The following is a 21,981-nucleotide window of genomic DNA, read 5'->3' on the forward strand; positions in this document are numbered from 1 at the left end:
TAGACTGGATCTTGTATTTGTACATGGGCAATGTGTTGTAACTTCTAACATAAATGACGAGGGTGGAAATATATGTACATAGCTACACAGAAAAATCAGAAGTGTTAAACTAACGCGCTGTAGTATTAACAATTTTGAGGTGTGTATATGCATACACTCTCAACAAGGTGACTTTAACACTTTCAAATGTGTTAAAATTTTAACATTTAGACAGTGTTTCTGTAACTATACAGAGTAGAAAATTAACACTGGCTGTGTGAAATTCACAATAACTGGAGTGAAATATTAAGGATTTAACTATAAACTGGAGTGAACTAATAGGCATTTCAATATACACGGGAGTGAACTAATTAGTATTTCCCTCTACAGTGGAGTGAAATATAATGAAATGGTGTATGGTGTATGGTGTAAAGCCTAATTTGCATATTTCCCAGGGTGCCTTTTATTTTTGAGTTAATTGTAGAGTTGCCACCCATGAGTGTATATTGTATGTTAGTGATACAGACATGGTTATTGAAGTGAGTTCCTCAGTGAATGTTATCATTAAAGTGAATTTCTATAAAAAAAATATATGTTTAAAATATATGTATATCATCAGGCCTTACTTTGATGGCCTAGTTTTATCCAAACTCAGTGGTGTTAGGAAACTCCTGGTTTACATGCCACATCAGGCGTGCAAGTGAAATTATGCTGGCTTACAAAATATGTGTAATTCCTATTGGAATCCAGACTGAGATAGGATATTCAATAGTTGGAATTTTTATTCACCCACAACCCACATTCAGAATGACTTTTAAGATAATAGGAATTGGTAAAGGAGACTACCTAAACCATTTAAACTGGAACAATCCATTTCAGTTACGGATGCAATAAATCTAACTAACTGATTGCACTAGTTTAGAAAGATATGTTATTTATTTTGTGCAGCACAATATTAATAATTCAATATATATATATATATATGCAAAGACACAGACATTTAAAAATTGATAGGACTGTTTTACTCTCCACAGTGTAAAACAATAACTATGTTATTAACACCAATGCTAGGGGTTATTTGACACCACTGAGTGTTAAATTCACCCTTGCAGAGTGAATTTAACTCCAGAGTCAACACTAGAAATGTAACACTGAAAAATCAACACTGGCCAATTTGCTGTGTACTATTTATTGCTTTTGTGTAATATCTATGTGCCCTTTGGCGCTCTCAATTCCCCATAGAACAACCATACAGATGAGAGAAAGCTAGCATACTGTTATTACAAATACAGATCATTCTGTGTCCCATTTCATAGATAAAAGTGCTTCAATGGAGCAATAAATACACTTAAGACAGAGATAGGGAGGATGAGGGAGGGAGAAGTTATAGATAGGTGTTGCATGTTGTTTATTACATGCAGTCATTACAGGACAGTCATAGTAATTGAATGGGACCAAAAGCTCTCCACACTGTGCCTGTGGGTGTGGTTACACTTACACCAGGGTCCGTATTCATAAAGCATCTCAGAGTAAGGATCCCTATTGCCTTTTAGATTATTAATGAACAGACAGTGGGAACTGATCCTAGATCAGTAGTCTGAGACATTCTATGGATATGGGCCCAGAGCAGCAACTCTGAAACAGGGGGTCTGGGAGTGAATGTATTGCATTGGATGTAGTCTTAAAAATGGTATCTCTGGGGTCAGATTTGTTTTGAACTGAGTCTCAGTGGGTGTTTGAGATTGAAGCTTGAAAACAGAGAGACCCAATCGAAACACACTGTGCAATTCTAACTGTGAGTTACTTGGGTAGATGGGTTTTGTACACACACATCATTTATGTAATACATCTGCATGGAAAAAAACATATTCTGAAAGATGCACCTCTGTTGATGTTTTTACATGAGAATGTGTTCTTTATGGTAGGTTTAATTCTGACACACACACACATTGGCATGCAGACACCCTCATACAAAACCGATAAGAAGACTAACGCACATTGATAAGGCATCAGGCATTGGGTAACTGAGAAATGGCTGTTATTATTCACTAAACACAACAAAAGATATTCAGACATCAATGTGTGGATTTATATGCATAGCTTATCTATGAATCATATACATAGCTTATCTATGAGTCGATTGCGTTAATAGAATATCTAAAAGATGAAACATGGAAAGGAATTTAGGAGATAACTATTCAGAGTAAACTAAACTTTTTTCTACCTAATTACCCATTAGTGGCTCCTGAGCCATCATTTGTGATACACTTGCCTGATGTTATGTCGAGAGTTTTTCCTGGTCAGTAACTACTACCCATATATTTTCCTGGTAAGTTCATGGGAAAAGGAAAAACTCCTGGCCTGAGTAATAACCAATCAGTGTGTTTCTCCTCGATACGTAGGAATGTAACTTATTGATCTCCTGCTCAACCAGACTGATGGAACCCTCAGCTGTAAACAGCCCTGGCAAATCATATCCCCCTGTGTGAGTGACATGACCATTCCACTCTCTCCTCCGGCCCTTACCAGCAGTGAAAGCACCCTAGGGATTCTACAGTCATACCTATGGAAAGACACAGTCACAACTGTAACCAATATGATTATGATCTGTCCATGTTGACCCCGTCCACCTGCCAATCATATTTTCCCATAGCCCCATTTTTTAAAATAGTTTACATTTTTTTTTAGCAGGAGCTCCCATTGAGATATTGCTATTTTTAACAAGGAAGCCCTGTATATAAACAATTTATAAATACAACATAATACAAATAAACAAGATTACAAAACATACTCAAGAGAAACAATCACATTCCTCAGCAAAGAGGGCCCAATCAACTATTTAAACGTCCCTAGAGGCAAGATCATTTACCTAACTCAGTGGAGACCGTAGGGATCTTCAGAATTAGCCATCCCTGAGACCGGGTCTGGTATCTCATACGTCTTTAAGTTAACAATGAAGTAAGGTACGGCGTACGTTTATGTAGGAGGGCTTTATAAATATCATAGAGAGCAATAAATCAATCTACACGACTTCAAAGAGGGCCAGCCCACTGTCTGATACAGAATAAAGTGATGTGTACTGGACCTGACGCTCATAATAAAGCATAGTGCCCCATGCTCTCTCTAATTCTCTCTCTCTTTTCTCTCTAATTCTTTCTTTCTCTCTCTCGGAGGACCTGAGACCTAGGACCATGCCTCAGGACTACCTGGCCTGATGACTCCTTGCTGTCCCCAGTCCACGTGACCGTGCTGCTGCTCCAGTTTCAACTGTTCTGTCTGCGGCTATGGAACCCTGACCTGTTCACCGGACGTGCTACCTGTCCTAGACCTGCTGTTTTCAACTCTCTAGAGACAGCAGGAACGGTAGAGATACTCTGAATGATCGGCTATGAAAAGCAAACTGACATTTACTCCTGAGGTGCTGACCTGTTGCAACCTTCGACAACCACTGTGACTATTATTATTTGACACAGCTGGTCATCTATGAACATTTGAACATCTTGGCCATAATCTCCAACAAGCACAGCCAGAAGAGGACTGGCCACCCCTCATTGCCTGGTTCCTCTCTAGGTTTCTTCCTAGGTTCTGGCCTTTCTAGGGAGTTTTTCCTAGCCACTGTGCTTCTACACCTGCATTGCTTGCTGTTTGGAGTTTTAGGCTGGGTTTCTGTACAGCATTTTGTGACATCATCTGATGTAAGAAGGGTTTTATAAATACATTTGATTGATTGATGATAAATTATGTCTTGTCAATGGTTTCAATCATGCCAGTGATTGATTGAAAGCGGAGCCATATACTTACAATTATAAATATATTGCTCTGACTGGCACCTTGTGGGTTCAGGAGTCATGGACGAGGGGACCTTCACTACAACTGTCAGACCTCAATCATAAAACTTGATCTCCTTCATCTCAGGCCCCAGACAATGGTATTATCTCTAGCCGGTGTGTGTGTGTTCGTGTGTGTGTGGCTGCATTATTCACGATAGTATAGTATACAGTAGTATTAATGTATATAGTAACATAACCTGTAACCTGTTTGTATACTGCATGTATATCACCCTCCACACACACACACACACACACACACACACACACACACACACACACACACACACACACACACACACACACACACACACACACACACACACACACACACACACACACACACACACACACACACACCCCTGCAGTCTCTGAGGCCAGTAGGTGGCAGTGATGATTTCCTGGATCCCCTGTTAGGTGGCAGTGACTCATCGTCTGCCCCTGCCTTCCCCCTGTGGCCCTCCTTCCCCTCCTCGCCCAGTGACAGCGGCATCAGTGAGGTTTTCATCCCTCCCTATAATCTGATTTGTCCCGGTGGGGACACTAGGGGAATTGACTCTACCAATCATTGTATTTTCAATTGACTACCAGGGATAAAAGACAACCTGCAGCAGAGCTGCGGGCCTTGATTTCTGGATTTGAATACCTCTGTTCTAGAAAGTATCTCTGTGATGAATCCATTAAACACTCCACATGGAGCACCATCAACGGGCAGTCAGGACCACCGAATGTTGCTTTGAATGGAAATCACCAGTCTACCCAACTCATTCTATTTCATTCCCCTTTTCTAATTCTAGCCACACAAAAGCATACATCCAAAGAGATCCCCGAGAGACCATCACACTCTTCTAGCTTTGTTGATGAACTCTTTTTGTTGGTGCATAACATAGCAGCAGGCTCTAATCCCTCAGTAATACCTGATGGAAAATAGATGCAAAGCGTATAAGCCCCACACTCAAAAAGAGATCCAAGTGCACTATACTGTTTTGTGTGTGTGTGGGACTGTTTATTTTTCATGTAAATAAAGCCAAAGCCCTTTTAGTCTGAACTAGGACAATTCACAGGCAGTCGGAGATCACAATACACTACTGCCATCCTGCTTTCTGAGGCATAATAATAGGACACTTACTGTACAATACAGTGCTAAACCTCCAAGTTAACAGTTCACTTTGACCCATCAAGTGACCATTTCTATATCACAGGTCAAGGAAAAAGACTGACACGTAAAAAAAAACTAAAAACTCAGATAACGGTGCTTTTTAGAGACTGAATTCCTAAATGAAGGATTTCTTCCATAAAAGTATGAAAGTATGAAAATACATCATAAACATCTCTGTCACAAAGGGGTTTGTTGACAAGGAGTGCACCTGATGAATTTGACCCAGTGCAGGAACCAAGCAGGACACAGCCAATGATGATACAGTTGAAGTTTGGAAGTTTACATACACCTTGGCCAAATACATTTAAACTCAGTTTTTCACATGTGAAATGGTATGAACTCTGAACTATTGATCACTCAAGAATAAGTGAGTCCTAGATTACAGCCTAACAGACTGCAGTAGGAAAGGTAGCAAATGTAGTAAGAACATTGACTGACGCAGAAAACCACAACATCTCACTCCACAACGACCCAGAAGAATCTACAAAAGACAATGGCGACCTCGACTGGGAAAACCAGAGCCTCACACCACCAGCTCAACTATCGACACTAGCTTCACGTAAATACAATGTATTACCTTTCTCCGAACGAGCGATCATTAGTGGCATACAGTTGAATTTGGAAGATTACATACACCTCAGCCAAATACATTTAAACACAGTTTTTCACAATTCCTGACATTTAATCCTAGTAAAACGTCCCTGTATTAGATCAGTTAGGATCACCACTTTATTTTAAGAATGTGAAATGTCAGAATAATAGTAGAGAGAATGATTTATTTCAGCTTTTATTTCTTTCATCACATTCTCAGTTTACATACACTCAATTAGTATTTGGTAGCATTGCCTTTAAATTGTTTAACTTGGGTCAAACATTTCAGGTAACCTTCCACAAGCTTCCCACAATAAGTTGGGTGAATTTTGGCCTATTCCTCCTGACAGAGCTGGTGTAACTGAGTCAGGTTTGTAGGCCTCCTTGCTCACACACGCTTTTTCAGTTCTGCCCACAAATTTTTATATAGGATTGAGTTCAGGGCTTTGTGATGGCCACTCCAATACCTTGACTTTGTAGTCCTTAAGCCATTTTGTCACAAATTTCAAAGTATGCTTGGGGTCATTGTCCATTTGGAAGACCCATTTGCAACCAAGCTTTAACTTCCTGACTGATGTCTTCAGATGTTGCTTCAATATATACACATAATTTTCCTACCTCATGATGCCATCTATTTTGTGAAGTGCACCTGTAGCAAAGCACCCCCACAACATGATGCTGCCACACCCGTGCTTCACAGTTGGGCTGGTGTTCTTCGGTTTGCAAGCCTCCCCCTTTTTCCTCCAAACATAACGATGGTCATTATGGCCATTTTTGTTTCATCAGACCAGAGGACATTTCTCCAAAAAGTACGATCTTTTTCCACATGTGCAGTTGCAAACCGTAGTCTGGCTTTTTTATGGCGGTTTTGGAGCAGTGGCTTCTTCTTTGCTGAGCGGCCTTTCAGGTTATGTCGATATAGGACTCGTTTTACTGTGAATATTGATACATTTGTACCTGTTTCTTCCAGCATCTTCACAAGGTCCTTTGCTGTTGTTCTGGGATTGATTTGCACTTTTCGCACGAAAGTACATTCATCTCTAGGAGACAGAACGCGTCTCCTTCCTGAGAGGTACGACAGCTGCGTGGACTCGTGGTGTTTATACTTGAAACTATTATTTGTACAGATGAACGTGGTAATTTCCAAATGCCTGAAGTTTTTTGGGGGTGATTTCTCTTGATTCTCCCATGATGTCAAGCAAAGAGGCACTGAGTTTGAAGGTATGCCTTGAAATATATCCACAGGTACACCTCCAATTAAAAAAATAAAAAGCCATGACATCATTTTCTGGAATTTTGCAAGCTGTTTAAAGGCACAGTCAACTTAGTGTATGTACATTTCTAACCAACTGAAATTGTGATATAGTGAATTATAAGTGAAATAATCTGTCTGTAAACAATTGTTGGAAAAAAATACTTGTGTCATGCACAAGTAGATGTACTAACCAACTTGCCAAAACTACAGTTTGTTAACAAGAAATTTGTGGAGTGGTTGAATAACGAGTCCAACCTAAGTGTATGTAAACTTCAAACTTCAATTGTATAAAGCCTGGATTGCTGATGCTATGTACTGGCCAATTAGTGGGTTTGAAGCCACCTGTCAGCCATTTTGCCACTCCCAAGAAGAAGTAGTCCTCCATAGGAATGAAAGGAATTCTACACTATATCAATTAAATGGACAAATTACTTGAGTATTTTCTTGTTGTAGTGGGGACAGTAACATTATAACTTTGGTCTCCGAGCATCGCAGGTTCAATCCCAGTACAAGGCACTCATTTTGTAATTTCATACAGTCGATGAAAGCAATATGATGGAGCCTCAACTCCCCTGCACCTCTGACTCATCGTCTCTCTTATTCCTGTTTGTCTGAGCTAGATGGGAGTCTCTTCCAAGAGAGCAATAGGAATACCCACAACCCCCGGCTGCCCTCTGGTTACCCTCATACTGTAATGGACTTGCTGCTGTCTGGAATAAGAGAGACGGTGAGTCAGAGGGGCAGGGGAGTTGAGGCTCCAACATATTGCCTTCATCTACTGTATGAAATCCATTCAGAACTGATAAAACTGTAACTGTAGGTCTAGGTTCTAGGGGAGGAGGCAAGAGACACAGAGAGAGAGACAGACTGAGACAGAGAGAGCGAAAGAGAGACAGAGAGAGATACAGATAGAGGAGAAAGACAGGGAGAGAGAGAGAAGGAGGGAGAGAGAGAGAGAGAGAGAGAGAGAGAGAGAGAGAGAGAGAGAGAGGAAGGAGAAGATACAATGTGTTCCAGATGGAGACAGTCTGACACAGAGAGAGATGAGGAGACAATAGGACATAAACACACATCTGCACAGTGAGAGAGGACGTATTAAACAGTGAGAGAGGACATATTAAACAGTGAGAGAGGAGATATTAAACAGTGAGAGAGGACGTATTAAACAGTGAGAGAGGACGTATTAAACAGTGAGAGGATATATTAAACAGTGAGAGAGGAGATATTAAACAGTGAGAGGACGTATTAAACAGTGAGAGAGGAGATATTAAACAGTGAGAGAGGAGATATTAAACAGTGAGAGAGGAGATATTAAACAGTGAGAGAGGAGATATTAAACAGTGAGAGAGGAGATATTAAACAGTGAGAGAGGAGATATTAAACAGTGAGAGAGGAGATATTAAACAGTGAGAGAGGAGATATTAAACAGTGAGAGAGGAGATATTAAACAGTGAGAGAGGAGATATTAAACAGTGAGAGAGGAGATATTAAACAGTGAGAGAGGACGTATTAAACAGTGAGAGAGGACGTATTAAACAGTAGAGAGGACGTATTAAACAGTGAGAGAGGACGTATTAAACAGTGAGAGAGGAGATATTAAACAGTGAGAGAGGAGATATTAAACAGTGAGAGAGGAGATATTAAACAGTGAGAGAGGACGTATTAAACAGTGAGAGGACGTATTAAACAGTGAGAGAGGAGATATTAAACAGTGAGAGAGGACGTATTAAACAGTGAGAGAGGACGTATTAAACAGTGAGAGGAGATATTAAACAGTGAGAGAGGAGATATTAAACAGTGAGAGGACGTATTAAACAGTGAGAGAGGACGTATTAAACAGTGAGAGAGAACGTATTAAACAGTGAGAGGAGATATTAAACAGTGAGAGGACGTATTAAACAGTGAGAGGAGATATTAAACAGTGAGAGAGGAGATATTAAACAGTGAGAGGAGATATTAAACAGTGAGAGGAGATATTAAACAGTGAGAGGAGATATTAAACAGTGAGAGAGGAGATATTAAACAGTGAGAGGAGATATTAAACAGTGAGAGAGAACGTATTAAACAGTGAGAGGAGATATTAAACAGTGAGAGAGAACGTATTAAACAGTGAGAGAGGACGTATTAAACAGTGAGAGGAGATATTAAACAGTGAGAGAGGAGATATTAAACAGTGAGAGGAGATATTAAACAGTGAGAGAGGACGTATTAAACAGTGAGAGAGGAGATATTAAACAGTGAGAGGAGATATTAAACAGTGAGAGGACGTATTAAACAGTGAGATGATGTATTAAACAGTGAGAGGACGTATTAAACAGTGAGAGGACATATTAAACAGTGAGATGATGTATTAAACAGTGAGAGGACGTATTAAACAGTGAGAGGACGTATTAAACAGTGAGAGGACGTATTTAACAGTGAGAGAGGACGTATTAAACAGTGAGAGAGGAGATATTAAACAGTGAGAGAGGACGTATTAAACAGTGAGGGAGGACGTATTAAACAGTGAGAGAGGAGATATTAAACAGTGAGAGAGGATGTATTAAACAGTGAGAGAGGAGATATTAAACAGTGAGAGGAGATATTAAACAGTGAGAGGACGTATTAAACAGTGAGAGGACGTATTAAACAGTGAGATGATGTATTAAACAGTGAGAGGACGTATTAAACAGTGAGAGGACGTATTAAACAGTGAGAGAGGAGATATTAAACAGTGAGAGAGGACCTATTAAACAGTGAGAGAGGACGTATTAAACAGTGAGAGAGGAGATATTAAACAGTGAGAGAGGACGTATTAAACAGTGAGAGAGGAGGTATTAAACAGTGAGAGAGGAGATATTAAACAGTGAGAGGACGTATTAAACAGTGAGAGAGGACGTATTAAACAGTGAGAGAGGAGATATTAAACAGTGAGAGAGGAGATATTAAACAGTGAGAGGACGTATTAAACAGTGAGAGAGGAGATATTAAACAGTGAGAGAGGAGATATTAAACAGTGAGAGGACGTATTAAACAGTGAGAGAGGAGATATTAAACAGTGAGAGAGGAGATATTAAACAGTGAGAGAGGACGTATTAAACAGTGAGAGAGGAGATATTAAACAGTGAGAGAGGAGATATTAAACAGTGAGAGAGGACGTATTAAACAGTGAGAGAGGAGATATTAAACAGTGAGAGAGGACGTATTAAACAGTGAGAGAGGAGATATTAAACAGTGAGAGAGGAGATATTAAACAGTGAGAGAGGACGTATTAAACAGTGAGAGAGGAGATATTAAACAGTGAGAGAGGAGATATTAAACAGTGAGAGGACGTATTAAACAGTGAGAGGAGATATTAAACAGTGAGAGAGGAGATATTAAACAGTGAGAGAGGACGTATTAAACAGTGAGAGAGGAGATATTAAACAGTGAGAGAGGAGATATTAAACAGTGAGAGAGGAGATATTAAACAGTGAGAGGACGTATTAAACAGTGAGATGATGTATTAAACAGTGAGAGAGGAGATATTAAACAGTGAGAGGACGTATTAAACAGTGAGATGATGTATTAAACAGTGAGAGGACGTATTAAACAGTGAGAGGACGTATTAAACAGTGAGATGATGTATTAAACAGTGAGAGGACGTATTAAACAGTGAGAGAGGACATATTAAACAGTGAGATGATGTATTAAACAGTGAGAGAGGACGTATTAAACAGTGAGAGGACATATTAAACAGTGAGAGGATGTATTAAACAGTGAGAGAGGAGATATTAAACAGTGAGAGGACGTATTAAACAGTGAGAGGACGTATTAAACAGTGAGATGATGTATTAAACAGTGAGAGAGGACGTATTAAACAGTGAGAGGACGTATTAAACAGTGAGAGAGGAGATATTAAACAGTGAGAGAGGAGGTATTAAACAGTGAGAGGAGATATTAAACAGTGAGAGGACGTATTAAACAGTGAGAGAGGAGATATTAAACAGTGAGAGAGGAGATATTAAACAGTGAGAGAGGAGATATTAAACAGTGAGAGAGGAGATATTAAACAGTGAGAGAGGAGATATTAAACAGTGAGAGAGGAGGTATTAAACAGTGAGAGAGGAGATATTAAACAGTGAGAGAGGACGTATTAAACAGTGAGAGAGGACGTATTAAACAGTGAGAGAGGAGATATTAAACAGTGAGAGAGGAGATATTAAACAGTGAGAGAGGACGTATTAAACAGTGAGAGGACGTATTAAACAGTGAGATGATGTATTAAACAGTGAGAGAGGATGTATTAAACAGTGAGAGAGGAGATATTAAACAGTGAGAGAGGAGATATTAAACAGTGAGAGGACGTATTAAACAGTGAGAGAGGAGGTATTAAACAGTGAGAGAGGAGATATTAAACAGTGAGAGGAGATATTAAACAGTGAGAGGAGATATTAAACAGTGAGAGGACGTATTAAACAGTGAGAGAGGAGATATTAAACAGTGAGAGAGGAGATATTAAACAGTGAGAGGAGATATTAAACAGTGAGAGGACGTATTAAACAGTGAGAGAGGACGTATTAAACAGTGAGAGAGGACGTATTAAACAGTGAGAGAGGAGATATTAAACAGTGAGAGAGGAGATATTAAACAGTGAGAGGAGATATTAAACAGTGAGAGAGGAGATATTAAACAGTGAGAGAGGAGATATTAAACAGTGAGAGGACGTATTAAACAGTGAGAGGACGTATTAAACAGTGAGAGGATGTATTAAACAGTGAGAGGACGTATTAAACAGTGAGAGAGGAGATATTAAACAGTGAGAGGACGTATTAAACAGTGAGAGAGGACATATTAAACAGTGAGATGATGTATTAAACAGTGAGAGAGGACATATTAAACAGTGAGAGGATGTATTAAACAGTGAGATGATGTATTAAACAGTGAGAGGACGTATTAAACAGTGAGAGGACGTATTAAACAGTGAGAGAGGACGTATTAAACAGTGAGAGAGGACATATTAAACAGTGAGATGATGTATTAAACAGTGAGATGATGTATTAAACAGTGAGAGGATGTATTAAACAGTGAGATGATGTATTAAACAGTGAGAGGACGTATTAAACAGTGAGAGAGGACGTATTAAACAGTGAGAGGACGTATTAAACAGTGAGAGAGGAGATATTAAACAGTGAGAGAGGACGTATTAAACAGTGAGAGGACGTATTAAACAGTGAGATGATGTATTAAACAGTGAGAGAGGATGTATTAAACAGTGAGAGGACGTATTAAACAGTGAGAGGATGTATTAAACAGTGAGAGAGGAGATATTAAACAGTGAGAGGACGTATTAAACAGTGAGATGATGTATTAAACAGTGAGAGGACGTATTAAACAGTGAGAGAGGACGTATTAAACAGTGAGAGAGGATGTATTAAACAGTGAGAGGACGTATTAAACAGTGAGATGATGTATTAAACAGTGAGAGAGGACATATTAAACAGTGAGAGAGGAGGTAGTACGGAAGTATAAACACCATGGGACCACGCAGCCGTCATATCGCTCAGGAAGGAGACTCGTTCTTTGGTGCGAAAAGTGCAAATCAATCCCCGGACAACAGCAAAGGAAGGACCTTGTGAAGATGCTGGAGGAAACAGGTACAAAAGTATCTATACCTACAGTAAAATTAGTCCTATATCGACATAGCCTGAATGGCTACTCAACAAGGAAAAAGCCACTGCAACAAAACCACAATAAAATGGCAGCATCATGTTGTGGGGGTGCTTTGCTGCAGGAGGAGGGACTGATACACTTCACAAAATATATGTCAGGGAAATGATGTGGATATATTGAAGCAACATCTCAAGACATCAGTCAGGAAGCTAAAGCTTGGTCGCAAATGGGTCTTCCAAATGGACAATGACCCCAAGCATAGCCCATACATATGGGATGCTTGTGAAACGCTAACCGAAAAACATTTGACCCAAGTTAAACAATTTATAGGCAATGCCACCAAATACTAATTGAGTGTATGTAAACTTCTGACCCACTGGGAACGTGATGAAAGAAATAAAAGCTGAAATAAACCATTTTCTCTCCTATTATTCTGACATTTCACATTCATAAAATAAAGTGGTGATCCTAACTGACCTAAAACAGGGATTTTTTTACTAGGATTAAATGTCAGGAATAGTGAAAAACTGAGTTTAAATGTATTTGGCCAAGGTGTATGTAAACTTCCAACTTCAAATGTATGTAAGAATGCTGTTCATTGACTACAGCTCAGCATTCAACACCATAGTACCCTCCAAGCTCATCATCAAGCTGGAGGCCCTGGGTCTCAACCCCGTCCCGTGCAACTGGGTGTTGGACTTTCTGACAGGCCGCCCCCAGGTGGTGAAGGTACTCTCCACTTCGCTGATCCTCAACACTGGGGCCCCATAAGGGTGTGTGCTCAGCCCTTTCCTGTACTCCCTGTTCACCCACGACTGCGTGGCCATGCACGCCTCCAACTCAATCATCAAGTTTGCAGACGACACAATAGTAGTGGGCTTGATCACCAACAACAACGAGACAGCCTACAGGGAGGTGAGGGCACTCGGGGTATGGTGTCAGGAAAACAACCTCTCACTCTACGTCAACAAAACAAAGGAGATGATCTTAGACTTCAGGAAACAGCAGAGGGAGTACCCCCCTATCCACATCGAAGGGACAGCAGTGGAGAAAGTGGAAAGTTTTAAGTTCCTGGGCATACACATCACAGACAACCTGAATTGGTCCACCCATACAGACAGTGTGGTGAAGAAGGTGCAACAGCGCCTCTTCAACCTCAGGAGGCTGAAGAAATTTGGCCTGTCCGCCAAAACCCTGATTAACTTTTACAGATGCACAATCGAGAGCATCCTGTCGGGCTGTATAACCGCGCTCAACCGCAAAGCTCTCCAGAGGGTGGTGCGGTCTGCACAACGCATCACCGGGGTTAAACTACCTGCCCTCTATGACACCTACTGTACCCGATGTCACAGGAAGGCCAAAAAGATCATCAAGGACAACAACCACCCGAGCCACTGCCTGTTCACCCCACTATCATCCAGAAGGCGAGGTCAGTACAGGTGCATTAAAGCTGGGACCGAGAGACTGAAAAACTGTTTATATCTCAAGGCCATCAGACTGCTAAACAGCAATCACTAACTCAGTGATGCTGCCCACATTGAGACACAATCACTGAACACTTTAATAAATGGATCACTAGTCACTTTAAACACTGCCACTTTAAATAATGCCACTTTAAATAATGCCACTTTAAATAATGTTACATGTCTTACATGACTTATATCACATGTACATACTCTATGCCGCTTGGCCATCGTTCATCGGCTCGGCCATCCATCTTTTCCAGCATGATGGAGCACCTTGCCATAAGGCAAAAGTGATAACTAAGTGGCTCGGGGAACAACACATCGACATTTTGGGTCCATGGTCAGGAAAATCCCCAGACCTTAATCCCATTGAGAACACGTGGTCATCCACAAGAGGCGGGTGTAAAAACAAAACTCCACATATTCTGACAAACTCCAAGCATTGATTATGCAAGAATGGGCTGCCATCAGTCAGGATGTGGCCCAGAAGTTAATTGACAGCATGCCAGGGCAGATTGCAGAGGTCTTGAAAAAGAAGGGTCAACACTGCAAATATTGACTATATGCATCAACTTCATGTAATTGTCAATAAAAGCCTTTGACAATTATTACATTTACATTTACATTTAAGTCATTTAGCAGACGCTCTTATCCAGAGCGACTTACAAATTGGTGCATTCACCTTATGACATCCAGTGGAACAGCCACTTCACAATAGTGCATCTAAATCTTTTAAGGGGGGGGGGGGGTGAGAAGGATTACTTTATCCTATCCTAGGTATTCCTATGAAATGCTTGTTAACCTCTATTATGGACCAGTATCACTGGACACAATTCGTAACATATTGTATGTTTAGCAAATAGGTAACATTTAATACTAATTGTAATTCGGAACATAATCATACTAAATGGGTGATGGTTATCCACAAATGAATACATACCATACGAAACATAACATATTATACTACTTGTAGTGCCTCAGCCTTATGTACAGAATAATACGAAATGCTTTGAGAGCAGGTTGCAGCCCTCCACATTCTCACCCCTTCTCTCCCCCCATTTTATGCACGTGATGGGGTGATAGCAACCGCACAGCGCGAATTCTCGGAGACCTTACCCGCGCATGGCATCTCAATCCATATAAAAAGCGCAGACTAGACGAGTGATGCAACTCTTTCAGAAACAAGTCGGACTTGAACAAGCACATTCAAATGAAACGAAAAAACGGTGAATATTTACTAACAATGACTGTTTCCTAAAACACAGTCCTAAAACACAAAATGTGTCTTCTTACAAAAACGGTGCGGTTGGAATTTGGATATGTTGAGTCTACTCTTAACACGAAATGTTTGTACCATTACTTCGCACTTTGGGTGATGTGAGACCCTGTTTTCATGCGGAGTGTTCTGCTGAATGATAGAGAAGAACCATGCATCAGAGTAACAGCAGTTTGCTCCACCTAGGTCTGAGTGGGCGTGTAGGGGGTCAGGAGGACGCGGAGAGCCCAGAGCAGGCTAACCTGTCCGGAGAATCGCTCCACAACCTCTCGTTGGACTGCTGGCTCCATCTCCTCTCCAGAGACTCTGCTCCGGAGCTGTATGGGGACAGCGCGAACATGACGGTGTGTGTTCTGAATACCCTCCAAAAGTCCTAACCATTAGGGTGACAAACGCAAAACTAAGTTTAGATCAGGTGTAACTTCATAGTAGCCCTGCTAGAACATAGAGGAGTGATGCTCGGGGATCTGCAACTCTGGACCTAGAGAGCTAATACTGGTTGTGGAGGCTTTTCTTCCAGACTAGCACTAACTAATATTTTGCAAGAAGTCTGACCAAGACACATTATTTTACCTCATTGGCATGGGGAAATGGTGTACCCCCACCGAACTGAGGAGTGTAGCTCTGACTTATTTGTTGTTGTAATATCGCGAATGGACATGTCAGTTTCCCCATTAAAGATGCACTCTGCATAAATTGCTAAATTTCCTGGTTGCTAAAATTCGAATAGTACCAGCTAAACCTCTGAAATATATTTTTCATAACCACAAATATTGTATTTAGATTGAAGCTGGTGTACAAAACTGAATATAAAAGATGCAAAAACGAAATTTAAGAACTGGAAACATATAAATAGCACACCTACAACAGATCTAACTCTTCTTAGACTTGCTTTCAATGAGAATGACAGATTGAACTCACATATCTATTTTAATTTGGCAGGGTCACCCAAAAAGTTACATATTTTAAGTTTAAAAATCCCAGCTTTAAAGTCCTAAAGGTAGATTATCTTGATATAAAATATATTTTTGTTGTTGTGGGTTAGGATAAATCAATTTAAGATGAACTTTATTCTTTTTCTTTTTGATTATTATTAATTAATGACCGTACCAAACCATTATGTATCAGGATTTGACTCTTGACTGTGTTTCCTTCTTCCAGATGCGAGTGGTCATTGCTCTGGTCTACCTGGTGGTGTGTGCTCTGGGGCTGGTGGGAAACCTCCTGGCGCTGTTCCTTCTCCACTCCCGCCACCAGTTGCACCACTCGTCTATTGACTTCTTTGTGAGGAGCCTGGCCGTGACTGACCTCCAGTTCGTCCTCACCCTGCCCTTCTGGGCTGTGGACACTGCCCTGGACTTCCGCTGGCCCTTCGGCAGGGTCATGTGTAAGATTGTTAGCTCTGTGACCACCATGAACATGTACGCTAGCGTCTTCTTCTTGACGGCCATGAGCGTGGCTCGCTACTGCTCCCTCGCCTCCTCACTGAGGATAAGCAGCCCAAAAATGGCTGCGGCTCGTGCCAAGTGGGCCAGTTTTGCCATCTGGGTGGTGTCACTGGCGGTCACGATGCCCCACGCCATCTACTCCACCACAGTCCAGGTTTGTTTCACTGATTTTATTTGCCAATTTAAAAATGCATGTAAGGCTGTTTGTGTGCACGTCGAAACAAAACGCATCAATTGATGTCAAACACTTAATTCCATTGTGGTGTTTTTGATGTTTCTAGGTGTCGGCGGATGATGAGCTGTGTCTCGTCCGGTTTTCTGGATCTGCCTCGGGACACTGGGACTCTCAGATTCTACTGGGCCTCTACCAGACACAGAAAGTACTGCTGGGATTTGTGGTTCCCTTGGTAGTGATCAGCGTGTGTTACCTCCTCCTGAGCCGGCGAGTCAGTGGCGTAGTTGGCAGCGTTGGGGTCATGGAGAGTTCAGAGAGGTCCCATCAACGGCGCCGCTCCAAAGTGACCCGCTCAGTGACCATCTTGGTGCTCTCCTTCTTCCTCTGCTGGCTGCCCAACCAGGCTCTGACACTGTGGGGAGTGCTGATCAAATTTGACCTGGTGCCCTTTAGTAAGGCCTTCTACAATGCCCAGGCCTATGCTTTCCCTCTGACTGTTTGCTTGGCTCACACCAACAGCTGCCTGAACCCCGTGCTGTACTGCCTGATGCGACAGGAGTACAGGGCCGGACTCAAGGAGCTGCTGCTCCGAGTCTCGCTGTCCATCAGGAACTTTCTCACCCTGGCTCTGAGGGGGAAAAGAGTGGAGGAGGCACCGCCTAGCATGGTGGTTACACACAAGGATGTCAACGTGTGACTGACTGGAGGGCCATAAGGATGCATTTCATTTACAAGTTTCTCATAGTGGAGGCTGCTGTACAGGTCAGGAACAGTCAAGTTGGAAAGTAGCCTACGTGAGTAATTGATTAAATGTTTTCAGCTCGAGACCCAAATGAGAAATATACCGTCATCCGGCGACTTAAATTAAGAAGAAACCGTGTGTGAATATAGATGTATTCTCTTAACTAGCGACCCACATGCCCAGGGCCCACTTTGGGTCCTGACCGATAGTTTAAGAAACCCCAATTAATTAATATACTGACATGCATTTTGTTGATTCATTGGACACACACATTAGTGAGGTATTGTGGGAATGGAGTGGAGATATCAGTGTGAGACTACTAAATGACCAGTGCAGTTCAAATGGGATTTCCTTTATTTTTTGTGTTAGAGCTGTTTGAAAAAAATCCTGAAATGTCATCCTGTTCAGGTGGGATGGGACTTTGGGCCCCACATCATGACTTCACAATAAGATCTGACTATAATAGACCAATAACTCACCAATAACTGTTCATCTGGGCAAGGGGGTGGGCTCAAGAACATCCTATCAGCTAATCAGGGGTTGTGTATGTCAATATTTTCACATTTGTTTCCTAACGCCCACATGATCAGACTGAGCATTTTAAGGGCCAAAGGAGGCTCAGGGAAATTAATCTAAAGAATATTTATGTTGGAGTTATTTTCATTAAATGAACACATACAGTGATTTATTAGACATACAGTGATAACCAGTGGAAGCAAAATAACCCCATAACATCAAAGATCCACCACTATATTTTACAGTAGGTACAGGGCCTTGCAAAAGTATTCACCCCCTTGGCGTTTATCCTATTTTGTTGCATTACAACCTGTAATTTAAAAGCATTTTTATTTAGAGTTAATGTAATGGATATACACAAAATAGTCCGAATTGGTGAAGTGAAATTTAAAAAATTACTTGTTTAAAAAAATATTTAAAAAATAACATTGAAAAGTGGTGCGTGCATATGTATTCACCCCCTTTGCTATGAAGCCCCTAAATAAGATCTGGTGCAACCAATTACCTTCAGAAGTCACATAATTAGTTAAATAAAGTCCACTTGTGTGTAATCTAAGTGTCACCTGATCTGTCAATGCTCTCAGTATACCTGTTCTGAAAGGCCCCAGAGTCTGCAACACCACTAAGCAAGGGGCACCACCAAGCAACCAGCTCTATGAAGACCAAGGAACTCCAAACAGCTCAGGGCCAAACTTGGGGAGAAGTACAGATCAGGGTTGGGTTATAAAGAAATATCAGAAACTTAAAACATCCCACTGAGCACCATTAAATCCATTATTAAAAAATGAAAAGAATATGGCACCACAACAAACCTGCCAAGAGAGGGCCATTAACCAAAACTCACAGACCAGGCAAGGAGGACATTAATCAGAGAGGCAACAAAGAGACCAAAGATAACCCTGAAGGAGCTGCAAAGCTCCACAGCGGAGATTGGAGTATCTCCATAAGACCACTTTAAGCTGTACACTCCACAGAGCTGAGTTTTACGAAAGAGTGGCAAGAAAAAATAAGCAAACATGTTTGGTGTTCACCAAAAGGCTGGTGGGAGACTCCCCAAACATAAAAAACCTGGAAGAAGGTACTCTGGTCAGATGAGACTAAAATTGAGCTTTTTGGCCATCAAGGAAAATGCTATGTCTGGCACAAACCCAACACCTCTCATCACCCCGAGAACAACATCCCCACGCTGTGGGGATATTTTTAATCGGCAGGGACTGGGAAACTGGTCAGAATTGAAGGAATGATGGATGGCGCTAAATACAGGGAAATTCTTAAAGGAAACCTGTTTCAGTCTTTCAGAGATTTGAGACTGGGATGGAGGTTCACCTTCCAGCAGGACCATGACCCTAAGCATTCTGCTAAAGCAACACTCAAGTGGTTTAAGGGGAAACATGTTAATGTCTTGGAATGGCCTAGTCAAAGCCCAGACCTTAATCAAATTGAGAATCTGTGGTATGACTTAAATATTGCTGTACATCAGTGGAACCCATCCAACTTGAAGGAGCTGGAGCAGTTTTGCCTTGAAGAATGGGCAAATATCCCAGTGGCTAGATGTGCCAAGCTTATAAAGACATACCCCAAGATACTTGCAGCTGTAATTGCTGCAAAAGGTGACTCTACAAAGTATTGACTTTGGGGGGGTGAATAGTTATGGACACTCAAGTTTTCAGTTTTTTTGTCTAATTTCTTGTTTGTTTCACAATAAAACATTTTTTTGCATCCTCAAAGTGGTAGACATGTTGTGTAAATCAAATGATACAAACCTCCCAAAAATGCATTTTAATTCCAGGTTGTAAGGCAACAAAATAGGAAAAATGCCAAAGGAGGTGAATACAAGCCATTGTATGGGATTATTTTCTGCGTGTGGCCAAAGAGCTTTTCATGTCATCTGACCAAAGCACTGATTCCAAGATGAGTCTGCTAAAGGGCTTGGCACTTGGATTGGAACCAGTGCTTTGGTCACATGTCATGAAAATCAAACCCTTTGCCCACGCACACCAGTGGTGGGTTTGTCGTGGAAATGAGAACGCAGAAAGGAACCACATACATACTGTAAAATATGGTGGTGGATTTTTGATGTTATGTGGCTATTTTGCTTCCACTGGTCCTGGGGCCCGTGTTAAGGTCAACGGCATCATGAACGTTACCCAGTACCAGGACATTTTAGCCCAAAACCTGGTTGTCTCTGCCAGGAGGTTGAAACTTGGCTGCAAGTGTATCTTCCAGCAATACAATAACCCCAAGCCACACACACACACGAAAACCCACAATCAAATGGTTAATTCAACAGGTATCTCCGTCTCCGGACTTGAAACCCATTGAAAACCTGGGGTTTGAATTTAAAAGGGAAGTCCATAAATGCAGATTAAGGATAACAAGGATTTGGAAGGATTCTGTGTGGAGGAATAGTCTAAGATCCATCCCAATGTGTTCTAAAACATTTTAGAAAAAGGCTCAGAGCCATTATTCTCCCAATGTCAGGTATTGAAAACAAGGGTTCCAATAATTTTGACCCCTACCTTTTTGAGAAAAAAATGTATTATATTATTTTATACTAATACAATAGCTCAGAGAAAAATATTTAGTTTAACAAATAATTTCAACAACAAAAAAATTGCATATTTTATACAGTAATTTTTGCTCGTATTTATCAAGGGTGTCGATCATTTCAGACCCCACTGTATATTCAGGATCAAAGTTTGTCATCTGCGGTAACTGAGCTGGCAAAGTCTGTGATATTTTGAAGTGGGACAGGGGAAGGGGGCAGAGCTGAAAAGTTATGTGATGAGTGAGTTACCCCCATGCAATGTAAAGCGCTTTCAGTTTTAGAAAAGCACTATAAATGATCATATAACCACAGATGGTTCATCATCAATACATCCTCATTATGTTTGTTTGATTCAATAAATTCTTATCACATCATTTTGAATGTACATTTTTATCTTTTAAAATGAACCTTATTTGTTTCTTTTTCTGCTCCAGGAATAGCAGCAAATCACAAACATATTGATGAGATTGTTGTGGGTTGTTAGGTCATCTTAGCCAAAAATGCTAAAATACCTCCAGTAACTATGAATGTGAAACAATTATTTGAAAAGTATTTTTAAAGTATAAAGTAAACTATACAGTTAAACAACTATTCACCTACTAAATGGCCATCAGGCTTGCAAAATAACACATTGACGTCTTAATGAAGGGGCATCAGTTGATGTTGGTGATCTGTTTTGCTGTACATACAATGCTTTGATGTATGTTAAGGACTGTGAATGTAAATAAAGAGTGGCAAACTGATTTTCACATGCTAGAATAGTCTTTCTATACACCATACACAATCTATACACCATACACCATCTATCTATACACCATACACAATCTATACACCATACACAATCTATACGCCATACACAATCTATACACCATACACAATCTATATGCCATACACAATCTATACGCCATACACCATCTATCTATACACCATACACAATCTATACGCCATACACCATCTATCTATACACCATACACAATCTATACACCATACACAATCTATATGCCATACACAATCTATACGCCATACACCATCTATCTATACACCATACACAATCTATACACCATCTATACACCATACACAATCTATACACCATACACAATCTATATGCCATACACAATCTATACGCCATACACCATCTATCTATACACCATACACAATCTATACACCATACACAATCTATCTATACACCATACACAATCTATACACCATACACAATCTATACACCATACACAATCTATACACCATACACAATCTATACACACATACACAATCTATACACCATACACAATCTATACACCATACACCATCTATCTATACACCATCTACACAATCTATACACCATACACAAATCTATACACCATATACACA

At 40.7% G+C, this 21,981-nt stretch overlaps 1 protein-coding gene across 1 annotated transcript; it reads left to right on the plus strand.

Annotated features, from left to right (window-relative positions):
• The first annotated feature begins 15,336 nt into the window (after nucleotides 1–15,336).
• On the plus strand, nucleotides 15,337–17,522 carry LOC118402490 (relaxin-3 receptor 1-like). Its single transcript, XM_035800714.1, has 3 exons — nucleotides 15,337–15,528; nucleotides 16,346–16,786; nucleotides 16,914–17,522. The coding sequence occupies exons 1-3, from the start codon at nucleotides 15,337–15,339 to the stop codon at nucleotides 17,502–17,504; spliced, it is 1,224 nt and encodes a 407-aa protein (XP_035656607.1). The 3' UTR covers nucleotides 17,505–17,522.
• Nucleotides 17,523–21,981: the final 4,459 nt, after the last annotated feature.

The sequence above is a fragment of the Oncorhynchus keta genome, chromosome 23 (genome assembly GCF_023373465.1).
Source record: "Oncorhynchus keta strain PuntledgeMale-10-30-2019 chromosome 23, Oket_V2, whole genome shotgun sequence".
NCBI lineage: Eukaryota > Metazoa > Chordata > Actinopteri > Salmoniformes > Salmonidae > Oncorhynchus > Oncorhynchus keta.

Coding starts and splice junctions, on each gene's coding strand:
- LOC118402490 (XM_035800714.1), top strand. CDS start 15,337: ATGCATCAGAGTAACAGCAGTTTGCTCCACCTAGGTCTGAGTGGGCGT. Junction 15,529..16,345: donor GGGACAGCGCGAACATGACG/GTGTGTGTTCTG, acceptor TCCTTCTTCCAG/ATGCGAGTGGTCATTGCTCT. Junction 16,787..16,913: donor TCTACTCCACCACAGTCCAG/GTTTGTTTCACT, acceptor TGATGTTTCTAG/GTGTCGGCGGATGATGAGCT.